At 27.0% G+C, this 12,282-nt stretch overlaps 2 protein-coding genes across 2 annotated transcripts; one reads left to right on the forward strand and one right to left on the reverse strand.

Annotated features, from left to right (window-relative positions):
* The first annotated feature begins 1,841 nt into the window (after positions 1-1,841).
* LOC149059901 (uncharacterized) lies at positions 1,842-2,374 on the forward strand. The gene has a single exon (XM_089226798.1). It carries the CDS (start codon positions 1,928-1,930, stop codon positions 2,372-2,374), a length of 447 nt encoding a protein of 148 aa, XP_089082924.1. The 5' UTR covers positions 1,842-1,927.
* A 7,114-nt stretch (positions 2,375-9,488) lies between these two features.
* LOC149059902 (uncharacterized) lies at positions 9,489-12,199 on the reverse strand. The gene is made up of 2 exons (XM_089217131.1): positions 11,708-12,199; positions 9,489-10,114 (listed from the first exon to the last, which is right to left on the reverse strand). Exons 1-2 carry the CDS (start codon positions 12,081-12,083, stop codon positions 9,705-9,707), a joined length of 786 nt encoding a protein of 261 aa, XP_089073257.1. The 5' UTR covers positions 12,084-12,199; the 3' UTR covers positions 9,489-9,704.
* Between the last annotated feature and the right edge of the window lie 83 nt (positions 12,200-12,282).

A 12,282-nucleotide genomic window follows, 5' to 3' on the forward strand; every position in this document is an offset into this window, starting at 1 on the left:
AAATTAAATTTTTTAATTACATCTAGATTAGTATTCTTGCTCTACGATAAGTCGATAAGAGGTATTACCTCAGTATATAGAGCAAAGCTAGTAAATTCATATGTTAACCATACACTTTGTTCACATTTACCAACTACTAGCAATAACTAAATTTATTATTATTAAAAAAAAATTTGGACGAAATTACATATTAAATCCAATAATATCGATTTTGGTTATTTTGTTGTAATTTAAAAATAAATATTATTAGTGGATATAAGAAACTTTTAAGAAAATATTGACATATTGTTGTATTTTATACACACAATGACATTTTCAATTGTATTTTTTGGGGGAAAAATGAATTTAACCTACTGTAGAAGATACTAATGCCTAATACTAAAACTAATTACTTTAATCACAATAATATTATAAAATATGCGTATTGCCTACCTATAGTAATATTATAGACATACCGTCTCAAAATCTCGTTTTTCGTCCACAATCATATTATACAGGGACCTACTATTGTAACCTACTGTAAGCCTACTGTAAAGCCTGGTCTGTCCGAACAAAAGCCAGTCCCGCATTTTATAATACCTAATCAGAAATCTAGGTTTTTATGTTTAATAATATTTTATATTACACACTTATTACTTATTAGATAATATTTTAATTTATTATTTCACCATTTTAATATTAATAAATATATATTTTTTAACCAGCAGCGGCTCACCGGGAAATTTCCCGGTATCCCGGTCGTCCAGTCCGCCACTGGTAATAGGCATAGGCGCCGACTTATTTGGTTAAAATACCAGATTATAACATGAAAATATTCATTAGAACATCGACGATTGTATATTTGTATATTACCTAAATATGATCTATAAATACTATAGATCGCTCGACGCTCACTACTATTTGGTTTTATATTTTGTCTAAAAATACATCTGTCATTTCAATTTTTCCCGAAATATAGAAACGGAACTGATTTTATTACCATTACAGTATATAAACTAAAAATTTTCAATTCAAATAATATTATTTATAAATTATAAACAAATATATTTATAGCACCCTAGAGGAGTATTAAAATAAAGTTAAGAGACAATTTGGTAATTACTCCTCCCGTTAAGTAAACTACAGCATACTATAGAATTTTTTTTCAGAAGAGTTTGCCCCCGCGCTAATATCTAATAGTCGGCGCCTCTGGTAATAGGACTGGTATACACAGGATCACAATTTTATATTAAAGGACTACACAACTGAAAAAATTTTTTTTTTTTATATTTTTGTGAAATATAACTAAATAATAAAAGACTATTGGCAGCACTAAAAATTGTTAGCGTCCAATATTTAGCCAGTTACGGGTATTTGAAAAATACGCGTGACGTCATAATTTCGCCGCCGCCGTTTACTCTGTACACGGGAATATTACAAGTCTCGCTGTTTAAACGCGTATAACTCGGCTAATAATAAATTTATTGATTTAGACCCTTATAATAATTTGAAGCTTTAGAACTAAATTTTTAATTTAATATTATTTTCTTGTAAAATTATTAAACGGTTTATTTATAAACGAATGATAAACTTTCTTAGCAATATTTTTGTATTATTATTTATTAGATTTATTCATTTCTTTACTTACGTACGCCGTTCCTATTCAATATATGAATAATATTATTGTGGTGGTTTATTAGTGTGTATATATGTGTATATATGTACAATAAAATATGTTTGAAAATTATTTTTAGACGAATGATTAGTTAATAACATTACTTTATGTGTATTGTATTTACATTAGTAGGTATTATTATTATTAGCTATCAGTAGGACAAGCAGTCGCCAGTCGTCACAAGCACAAGCACAGTACACGCATACAACCTGTATATTTTTTTACTCTAGGTAATATTAAAGTTTTTTTAGTGCTATCAAACTAATTTGTGACATGGCATTACAACCATATAGTTTTGAGCCAACAATCAACGATATTGACAGTAATTTCAATCTGATGCATTTTGCTAACCAAATTTTAAATACAAATTTGTGTATCGAAAACAGATCTATTAAACCAGTGAACGAATGGTGTTTATGTGAGAAGTGTTTAAATTTAAGTACTGATCGCGAGTGCGTTTGTTGTATTGAATTTGAAAATTTACAAAAACTTTGTCTAGATAAAAAATGCATTACATTAAATAAATCATTTTCTAAAATTATATTGGATGAAGAAATTTTAAATATTACACGGCAGCAAATGATCGTTAAGACTAAAAATCGAAAGAAACGTAACAACTTACGTATACTGGATAACAAAACATGGAGATTCATCTGTTATAAACAATTTACTCACTGGATAAACACAACATATTATCTACAAACATGTATAAATAATTAATATAGTTACATTTACACAATAATAATACGGTGCACAACAGTCCTAAAATAGTCTACAGTCGTATAAATAAATGTTTGTTTAATTTTTAATTGAATCATATGATGAACTTATTATTGTAAAAAACATGCAATAAAAGAAAAATTTGTGAACTTTAAATTATTATAAAGGTCTACATCAATAAATTGAGTATTAGCCGACTTATAAGAGATTAAACAGCGAAAGTTGTATTACTCCCGTAAAATCGTATACAGAGTAATCGGCGGCGGCGAAATTATGACGTCACACGTATTTTTCAAATGACTGCCGCAGGCTAAATAATAGTTGTAAATATATTTTAATGGTATCTCTGTTTTTATTTCACTTAATACTATATTTTAAAATAGACTTATTTTTTTGAGTGTTATGGTCCTATAAGTGGATTTTATTAATACAAAAAACTTGTAAAATAATCTTCATAGGCACATAGTGATAGTATAAATATAAGTTAATATTTAAAATATATAATATGATTATTGTTCCTACAAACATGATTTATGATAAATATAAAAATAACAATTTTAGTTTTCATGTAACACTAAAAATAAAAATAAAAATAATCATTTCTATTATTATATAATAGCTATTATATATTATTTTATGATTAAGAAGACGCTACACACCCATTTCAAATGTAATAAAATACATTGACGCTCTATGCGTACAGATTCCTTGGTATAAATCGTAGAAACAAAATTATTACAGATTATGAAAGAAGAAAATGTTTACTAGGTCCGAGCGTTGAGCTTTTGTTTTTCAATTGTTTTTTTATTTATTTTTTTTTAAGTCAAAATTTGAAAATTTAGTTTTTTACTGCATATTTTTAGACGATACTAATATAAGTATCGAAAAAAACTCCACGCTCGGCTGTAGTTAAAATTCTCATGCTTCAGATGGTGAAATAAAATTTTATTTATATTATTTATAATTCAAATTGTGGCTATAGAGTGGAAAGTAGTCAAAATGAATAGTATAGAAAACTTGCTAGATTCGCCCGTGGTATGTGCTGCCACTGAAATACAACGGATATTATTGTAATAAACGACGGACGACGACGACCAACGTCACTTATTCTATGAATTCGGCAATGCGGGCGGCGGCGGGCGTACGACACTCAGACTTGGTGTTATCTGAGTTTCTAATTTTAAATAATCATTATTGTCTGCGCCCGGCAAAACAGTCAAATAAGATATTAAGACATGCCATTATTATAGGCGGCATTATCGATATCAAAAATTAGTTATATTACTTGGGGCCTGTTTTATAATTATAATTTAAACCTCGGTTACGCTTGAACCACTGATTTTACCGGACGAATTCAGTGGTTTCACCTGAGTTCAACTATTGTAATAGGGGCCCTTAGTTCGTGACTTCGTGTTTACTAGCTGTTTAGTCCTTCTTTTGGAATAATCTAATAATTTAGACGTCGAAAGTCAACTTGTGTGGTCAATACCAACGTACTTTAAATATTTTAATAATTTACCGTCAGTGTTTTAGAAGAAAGTAATATAGATAATTTTGTATTCGATTTAATATCATTCTCTAAATTATTGAAGAGATTTATTTTTTTTTCAAAATAATTTATAATGAAAGGCTCAAAAAAGCACACGGTTACTCAAAAGTACGCGGTATGTGTGTAAACCGAAAGCAATTTCAGCTAGAATGAAAGCAATTCGTTAAAAAAAAAGCGGGTAAGTGTGGGCACCGTTCTGCTGTACATTAGGTGCCGTATGGATATGGTGACCAGATATTAAAAGAGAAAAAACAGTACATTATAATATAGGCTAATACATTATGTGTATATATATATCAATATAATTACATAACAATAAAATATTAATTTAAACTCATTTATTTATTTTTAAACATAAATATGCATCACAGATTTTTAATCTTACTAACGGTGAAAAATAAAATATGTGTTTTTATATATAGGTAACTCTACTCATTATGTGATTTTCATGAAAAACAAGACTTATAATAATAAATACTTAATAAAAGACAACTTTAGAACTTAGATTATTATTATTATATTTATATTATTATTAGATAGTATCTAAAGCCGTGATTACAATATTAACACTATATCACGGCACCTATTAAAACTTTTTTTTTTGATGACAGCATTTTTTTAAATCCTCTAAATTTGAATTTAGGTATTTTTTTTCCATTTACAATTATTAAATTATTAAAAATAAGTACATTTAAGCATACTTCGACCATTTATTTAGGACAGTAGGACATGTTACCAAAAAACAGTACTGTCCTTATAAAATAAGTACGTCTGGTCACCGTACGTATGGATCACTATTATATCATAAAGAAGTGTTAAATTTGAATATAATGATAGGTATCATTGCATACGAAAAACGATTCTGAACGGAGGCGATTTTGACGAATTTTTGTCAATATTTGAACTTCAAATGTTAATAAAAAAAATCATGCCTAATAATCATTAAGTGATGCCTAGTAATAATTATTCTTATAATTTTTTAATCACTATAAGAATAACCAAATACTCTATATGACAATACGGGACAGTCTCGATAAGAATCACGACATACGTAAAAACATTTTCTTTCGAGCTTTAGCATTTGTGAAATCAACAATAATTTTTTCGATATTTATTTCATCAGTACGACCTCTTTCAATGCTTAATACTGATATAATACTTAATCTTTCTTGGGAAGTAGAAATCCTTAAGTAATTTTTATTAATTTAAGTTTGGAGAAAGATCTTTCAGCTGAAGCCACAGTTACAGGAATCGTCAAAAAAATTATACAAGCTGTTAGAACATCTTAATTTTTGTATATTAGTAAGAGTTACAAAAAAATTATTAGCCAATAGTTAAAATAATATAATATACATTTTTATCGATATTAATTTAAAAAAACTAATAATGATCAAAAATTGCAAATACCTATGAATAGTTCAACTTAAGTCTAAAATTTTTTTAAATTGCATGGTGGATAGAATATACTTATATAAAAATTCGGTGAAAATTTCACGTATCTATGGTCATTTGTTTTAATGTTACATCAAAAACCAAAATCGATTTGGTCGAAAACTGATTTTGAGTAAAATTTCCCATTTTTCCCTTAATTTTTAGTTTGTTTTTCTCGATTATATTGAAAAATATTAAGAATTTTTTACTTTTCACCCCCCAAAGTACCAATAAGATTCACTTTCTGATCGAACGAGGTACTGAAGTCAAAAATCGAATCACTTTTACTGCCCCAAAACGTGATGACAGACAAAAAAAAAAAAAATAAAACACACATCATGATAAAAATGGTAAAATCAATACATTCATCGCTCCAATCAGAATCTAAAAAATTGACATCTATCCGCTAAGGGCCCGCTTGTACCGATCGACCGTTTAAATCTAAGTACTTATATTATAATAAATAGTATATTATACAATACTAAAATCAGTATTCACTGGGTGAATTACTTGGCGCTATCTTGTGTTATAATGTAATTTAAGCATTGAGCGCCTTGAAAATAATAAACTGCAACCAGGCGTACAAGGTTTCTTATCACTAGTCGTCCGAAAAAATAGTCCCCTAGCTTTGGTCCCCCAACTTCACACACGTTTCCAGATTGTGTTGTTGGAAGTTGGAACTTCTGATGGAAAATGCTTGCCAATTAGTTTTGATGGTTGGTCTTTAGTTGGTGGTCTTGATTTTGCTACACAATCTGTTTGATATTTCTCTAATATTTGTCTAATTATTTCTAACTGAAACTGAGCTATTGCAGGTATATGGTTTCCAGAAACTGTCTTATTATGAAGAGTCAGAACCTTGTAGGGAGTATGTATTTTATATTATGTAAGTATAATTCATATAAATGTAGAGTTTATCAAAACTACATTGATTTATCTAATAATCTAACAATAAACTAAAAATATTTAACACATTGATAGAACATACTTTATTGATGTTAAATATTACCTGAAAATATATGAATAAACAGCTGAATACAGATGGAAATACCTATTGAATTATTAAAAAAATGTTACATCCATAATGCTACAAATAATTTTTTTCTTAAGTTTTCAAAAAGTTATTTATTTAATAATTAATCTGTTTTAAAATAAGTTAGTTAAAAAACTAAAAAATAATGAATGTAAAAGAGATTCCAAGACAATTTGGAAATATTCAGGATATGTGAGTTAATACAAATATTTTCCTATCAGTGGCGTAAGTATTTAAAACAAATTAAAATAGTGTGCTGTTTTTCAGAAAATAAATGAACCGAACGTTACAAATTGTTTTACTAAATAGTAAATAATATAATATATGTTAATGATTGTTATATTATATATTTATATCTGAATAAAACGCGGAGACTTCGGATATGTGGGGTATATATATTTACATATTTTGGTATTTTTTACATATATATATTTTTACTGTATTGTATATTAAAATAAATCATATTTTACAATAGGTCCGTATTATAATACTTATGGCCATAACTACACATCAACAGCTGCCAAGATTTAAGATTCAACTGACATTACCAATAAGAGGAATTCAACATAACATGTGTAATTTTATTCTCAAGTCATTTTTTTAAACAAGTATATTAAACAAAACAGTTGCCTTAATTTTTTTAAGAAATCCCTGAATATAATACAAATATTATTTAGAACTATTAGATTCATGTGCATAAATAGCTACACACATTATTAAACATTTATTCAGTAACTAGCAAAAGAAATAGTAACTCACTAACTAAAAATACATATAACATACAAATTGAATTAGTAGGTACAATTAATGATTCTGTTCATAAATTTTGATGTATCATGTTCTTAAAGACAAATTTTTATTTTTCATAATATGACAGTCGATAGGAAAAATTAATTTTAATATCAGAAAAAGTTTAAATAATTTATGTTATTATTGGTACCTACTACAAGGTTATTTAGGTGTCCATTTTGATCATTATGATGTTTTATTGAATCCAAAATGCATTACAATTAATAAATCTCATTAATACATTTGTAATAATTAAAATTTTACAAGAACATTTTTTTCTTATATGTTTTTAATATTTTTTTGTAACAATACAAATGTCTACTATTTAAAATATCTCCATTTGAAAATATTTTTAATGATTTTAATGTTTTTTATAAAAATTATTAATAAAAGTAGATAAAATATATATTACTTACAATAATACTGATTTCAGAAGTGATATAAACTATATCTTGATTGAAATTTATATTTATTTATTTTATTTTATTACATATTGTTACATACAATTTTATCATAATATATGAATTGTACAGGTGAAAAAAATATATTTTTGTAAATACATAGATAGAAAAAAAATTCGAATTACAATTTACAGCTCAATTGTGTCAAAAATTTTTAAATGCATTAAAGAAAACAAGTCCTAGTGGCGATATACAGAAATATGTACTTCATATGAATTTTTTCTTACCTTATCAGTCACCGAAGTTAATTGTGAGAGAACTTTTAGCAAACTAAAGTTTGTTAAAACGATACTTAAGAGTTAAGACTAATATGAATCAAGATAATTAAGAAGCACTTTTAATTATGAGTGTTGAAAAACTCATGTGAAAACTTTATGATGTACAAATTTCAAATTTTATTTAAAGAAAGAAACAGTCCGCGGCAGGCTCAGTGGCGTGGCGATGGGGGTAATCGAGAGGTGGCTGCCTCTCAGTTTTTTTTGGTGGGTGATGGGTGACACTGGGTGGATGGGAAATAATTTAAATTCATAACAACGAATTTAGGAAAATAACACATAAAATATGTTATTGATATGATATTTTAATATTGTCTAATATTGATATAAACAAAAGCTAGTATCCAGTAGGCAGTCGTTACTAACCATTAGTTGGTAATAATACCCCCAACTCTATTTTCAATTGAGAGACAAAATTATGGTTGATGGGTGGGTGGGTATTGCAAAATATACTTGCCTCTGAAAATATTCGAGTTTGCCACGCCACTAGGGTGGCAGCTGTGACAGTTGAATGCAATAATACAATTTTGTTATTATATATATTTTACATTAATAGTTGACTATTAGTCAGACTAATCGTAAACAAACAAACAAAAAAAGAAGAACAAAGACAATGTTAAGTATTCTGAATAAATTTCATATACTATTGATGACTTAAAAGCTAGTTCTAATGTTATGTCTAAAATGTTTTCATTGTAAAAAAAAAAAATTATTTGATTTTTATTAAATATTATAATTAAAAATAATAATATATACATATAATCTCAACTTATAATGCAAAATATAAGTGAAGTTATTTTTAAGTACCTAAGTTAATATGCAACAGTTTTTTGTAAATAATAAGGATTTAAAAACTTGTCTTGTAGATAGCCAACGTTTAATATGATGTATGTTTCACAACAAAATATACGTACATGAAATCTCATACACCTATCTATAATAACCTAATTTATATTTTACCTATTTAGTATTTAATATTTATATCATAACAATATTAACAATATTGATTTAAGATTTACAACAAAATAATATATATATATAAATATATATATATAGGCTACACCTCCACCATACTTGGGCCGGTAACTCTGTATTCCTACTGGGCCGGACTACCGCCAGCACGCCTCTGCCTGTCACCGCCATCCTGGGCTCCAGTATTACCAATCACTATTTCTAAATAGTCCTGTCTAAGTAGGAAGCAAAGCAATTTGTACCGACATAGTTATATATAAGATATATTAAAGAATTATTATAACTAATCAAAAATCTTAAAAATCCAGTGTACCCTTGAGACTTTAATAATGAATGGGCATTTTTAAATTTTTAATTACTAACATAAAAAAAAACTAATTTTTAATTCAACATTATAAGACCTTTAGTAAGGATTAAAATACAAAAATACGAAAAAGAAAAAATTGTTTTATTTAGTTCACATTCATAATAATATAATAAATACACGCAATAAAATACATAATATTTATACATTTTGAAAATGATGATTTCACAAGTTATAATTATTGTAGATTATAATAAAATATTTAAAATTAGACTTAAAAAATATATATTATGCTATTTTTAGAAATTTTTTAGAAAATAAAAATCTAAAAAGGATGTCAAATGTCTATAAAAATTTTGTCAGATTACTGATTTTTCTTAAATATTTTTTATTATTTTTATGGGTTGTCGCACATACATTTATAAGCACCATACATGCATGTTAAATAATTTTTCGGCAATAATTGTGCAATTTCATGGTAATGAATGGTTTTTTAATTGTTCGTAAAAAAAAATTTTAATTTTTAAGTTGGTAAAACTGGTCTGAAGAGTATCCGGATGACCGGTCTGATGAAATATCAGATGAATCGTCATCTGAATTATGAGCGGGAATATCAACATCAATCATAACAGGTACATCATCCTTTGTTGAGTTATCAGCTGAAGCCTTGAAAAGTCCATTGACTTTGTAATATTCTCTGAATGCATTCAATGCGTTAACACTTCTTTGTACCTTGGATTGATAATCTAGGTCAATCGAAATTTGAGACTCCATGTCATGATCCATCTTCGATTCATCTTTAAAAACGTTATTTGCACCCAACAGAGGATAATTATTTAGATAACTCATTGGGCCTACAACTGGATACATCTTATAAATCCTATTTTGAAACTCAGAACGTTGACCAATCCCAGGAAGAGGAGTCACTATAAAAATAAAGTTTTGTTAATCTTTCATTGAGATTAGTAATTAATAATACTATTAACTAAGCGATAAGTTAAATAAATAAAGTTATGTTAGAATAGTTAAAATCATAGAGTTTATTAGATATATTATTAATGTACATAAAAATATACCTAATACATATTTAATATATATTTTATTATTATTATTTCGGCTATTATTTGTATTATCTTTTTGATGAAACACTGGCTTATCGACTTATCGTAGAACCTTATAACAGGGTTAATATATTCAACTTATATACCTAAGTTTGTAATTTGCGGAATAAGTTGGCAAAACCTTAAAATAGTTGCTAAAATTTTTTTCTTCATTCACAAACAAATTTTTAGTTCTATTTAAATTAAAATGTCTAGCTATAAAAATTGATAATGTTTATAACTGTTTGGAATAAAATTATTTGCTAATATTCATAGTTTTGTCAAAATTTAAACTTTAAATACTAATAAAAAAGTTGTACCTAAGTATTTTTGATATTTTTAAATACCCATAATATGTATATATACATATATATATGAATTGTAAATGTATTTTATTATATAGTCTAAATTTTAAGATTATTTTTCCATTACTTAAATAATTATGTTGTTATATTATGAATTTTATATGACACACTTATACCTAGGTAGTTTTTATTTATTTATATTGTAAAAATTTTAAAAACTTAAAAATACTCTGCGAATAAGAATCCGTAAAATCCGGACTGCGGTCCACCAGTTGGTCACCCCTGGGCTATAATATAATATATTTATACATTTTCACAAAGTTAATAAAGGTTATCTTCACTAATTTACGACTCACTCCCATTCGTTTTTAAGACTTGATTTAGATGAACTTCACATAAATTACCTAATATGATAAAAGAAATACAATAAAATTGGTATAATAAACAAACTATGAATATTATGTTTTAAAAATTTGAAGGGGGGGGGGGTCGGAAGTTTAGTCTGGCAGCAATAAGTCCGAGTCTAAAGAATGAAATATTTTAGAATCATCAAAATACAAAGTGTTAATCGGTATAATAATAATATAACCTAACAATTATAGGTAGTGTAAGATACATGATGATTAATAAACATTTTTATTGTTATTATATTTTTTGCCAATGCTCAGTCCGTCACATGAACCCAGAAAATCGGACATTTGCCGGGGCCTCGCGGTTTTCTTTGTTTTTTGGGGCCTCACTCTTTTAACCATATTTTTTGTAAACTATAATATATTTAAAATCTAATATAATAATTTATTAAACAATATTTATTATAATAATAATATTAATAATATTACCTATGATATTTAATTGTAATAAAATCAATAATATTAGTAATATTAGTTACTAAACAGGGTAAAATAAAAAGATTTAATAGTTTTTAGAAATGAATTCTTAAATATTTAATTTGTATGTAAAAATAAAAGTATAACATTTAATTTGAATTGATTAGTAAACAATTTATTAAATGTGATTGTGGTCAGTTTTAAAGATTTTGCCAGGGCCTCACAAAACCTAACGACGGCGCTGCCAATGCTAACATCTAAAATAAATATTATATTTAATGAATTACCATTTGATTTTACGGACATGTCTAAATTATCCTGCTTAGATTGTACTTCCTCGGGATGTTCGTAGTTTTCCACCTGACTGGTAACGTTGTGTATTTGAGAATGGAGTTCGCCATGGTTGAATTTTCCTTGATATTCAGCTGAATTCCCGGATGAATCCTTGCTGGTGTTGTAAAATGTTGGTTTGTTTAAATTTTCCAAATCAGAATTTGTTTGGTTAACATGTGACAATGACATTTTTCTCATCCTGGCTAAAAATAAATGAAACTGTTGGTCGAATTCCTTAATTGTAAAAATCTTTAAGAAATCTCGAGCACATGATTCTAAATCATCTTTCCATTCTGAAATCGTTGAGGTTTCGTCGATATGGTTGTTCATTTTGAACACGTGGATGGACGGATGCAAATCAAGACTACACACGAAGGCGGAGACAAGACAAACAGAAAATTCAAAATATAGTATATGGTATATACTTCACAGAAAGACGCTCCCGAACCGAATAACGACTGGCAAATGCGTGCCTGCAGTCCCTGCCCTTCGTGAAAAGTGACAATCAAGAAATTACGAGCAAAAATAA

Source organism: Diuraphis noxia, unplaced genomic scaffold (assembly GCF_037042655.1).
Source record: "Diuraphis noxia isolate RWA-SAM2 unplaced genomic scaffold, SU_Dnox_SAM2 contig0001, whole genome shotgun sequence".
NCBI lineage: Eukaryota > Metazoa > Arthropoda > Insecta > Hemiptera > Aphididae > Diuraphis > Diuraphis noxia.

Bases quoted from the DNA above. Each gene is read 5' to 3' on its own strand.
- LOC149059901 (XM_089226798.1), top strand. From the start codon at position 1,928: ATGGCATTACAACCATATAGTTTTGAGCCAACAATCAACGATATTGAC.
- LOC149059902 (XM_089217131.1), bottom strand. From the start codon at position 12,083: ATGAACAACCATATCGACGAAACCTCAACGATTTCAGAATGGAAAGAT. The intron at 10,115-11,707 runs GTAATTCATTAA...TTATTTTTATAG, and splicing joins CATGTCCGTAAAATCAAATG to TGACTCCTCTTCCTGGGATT.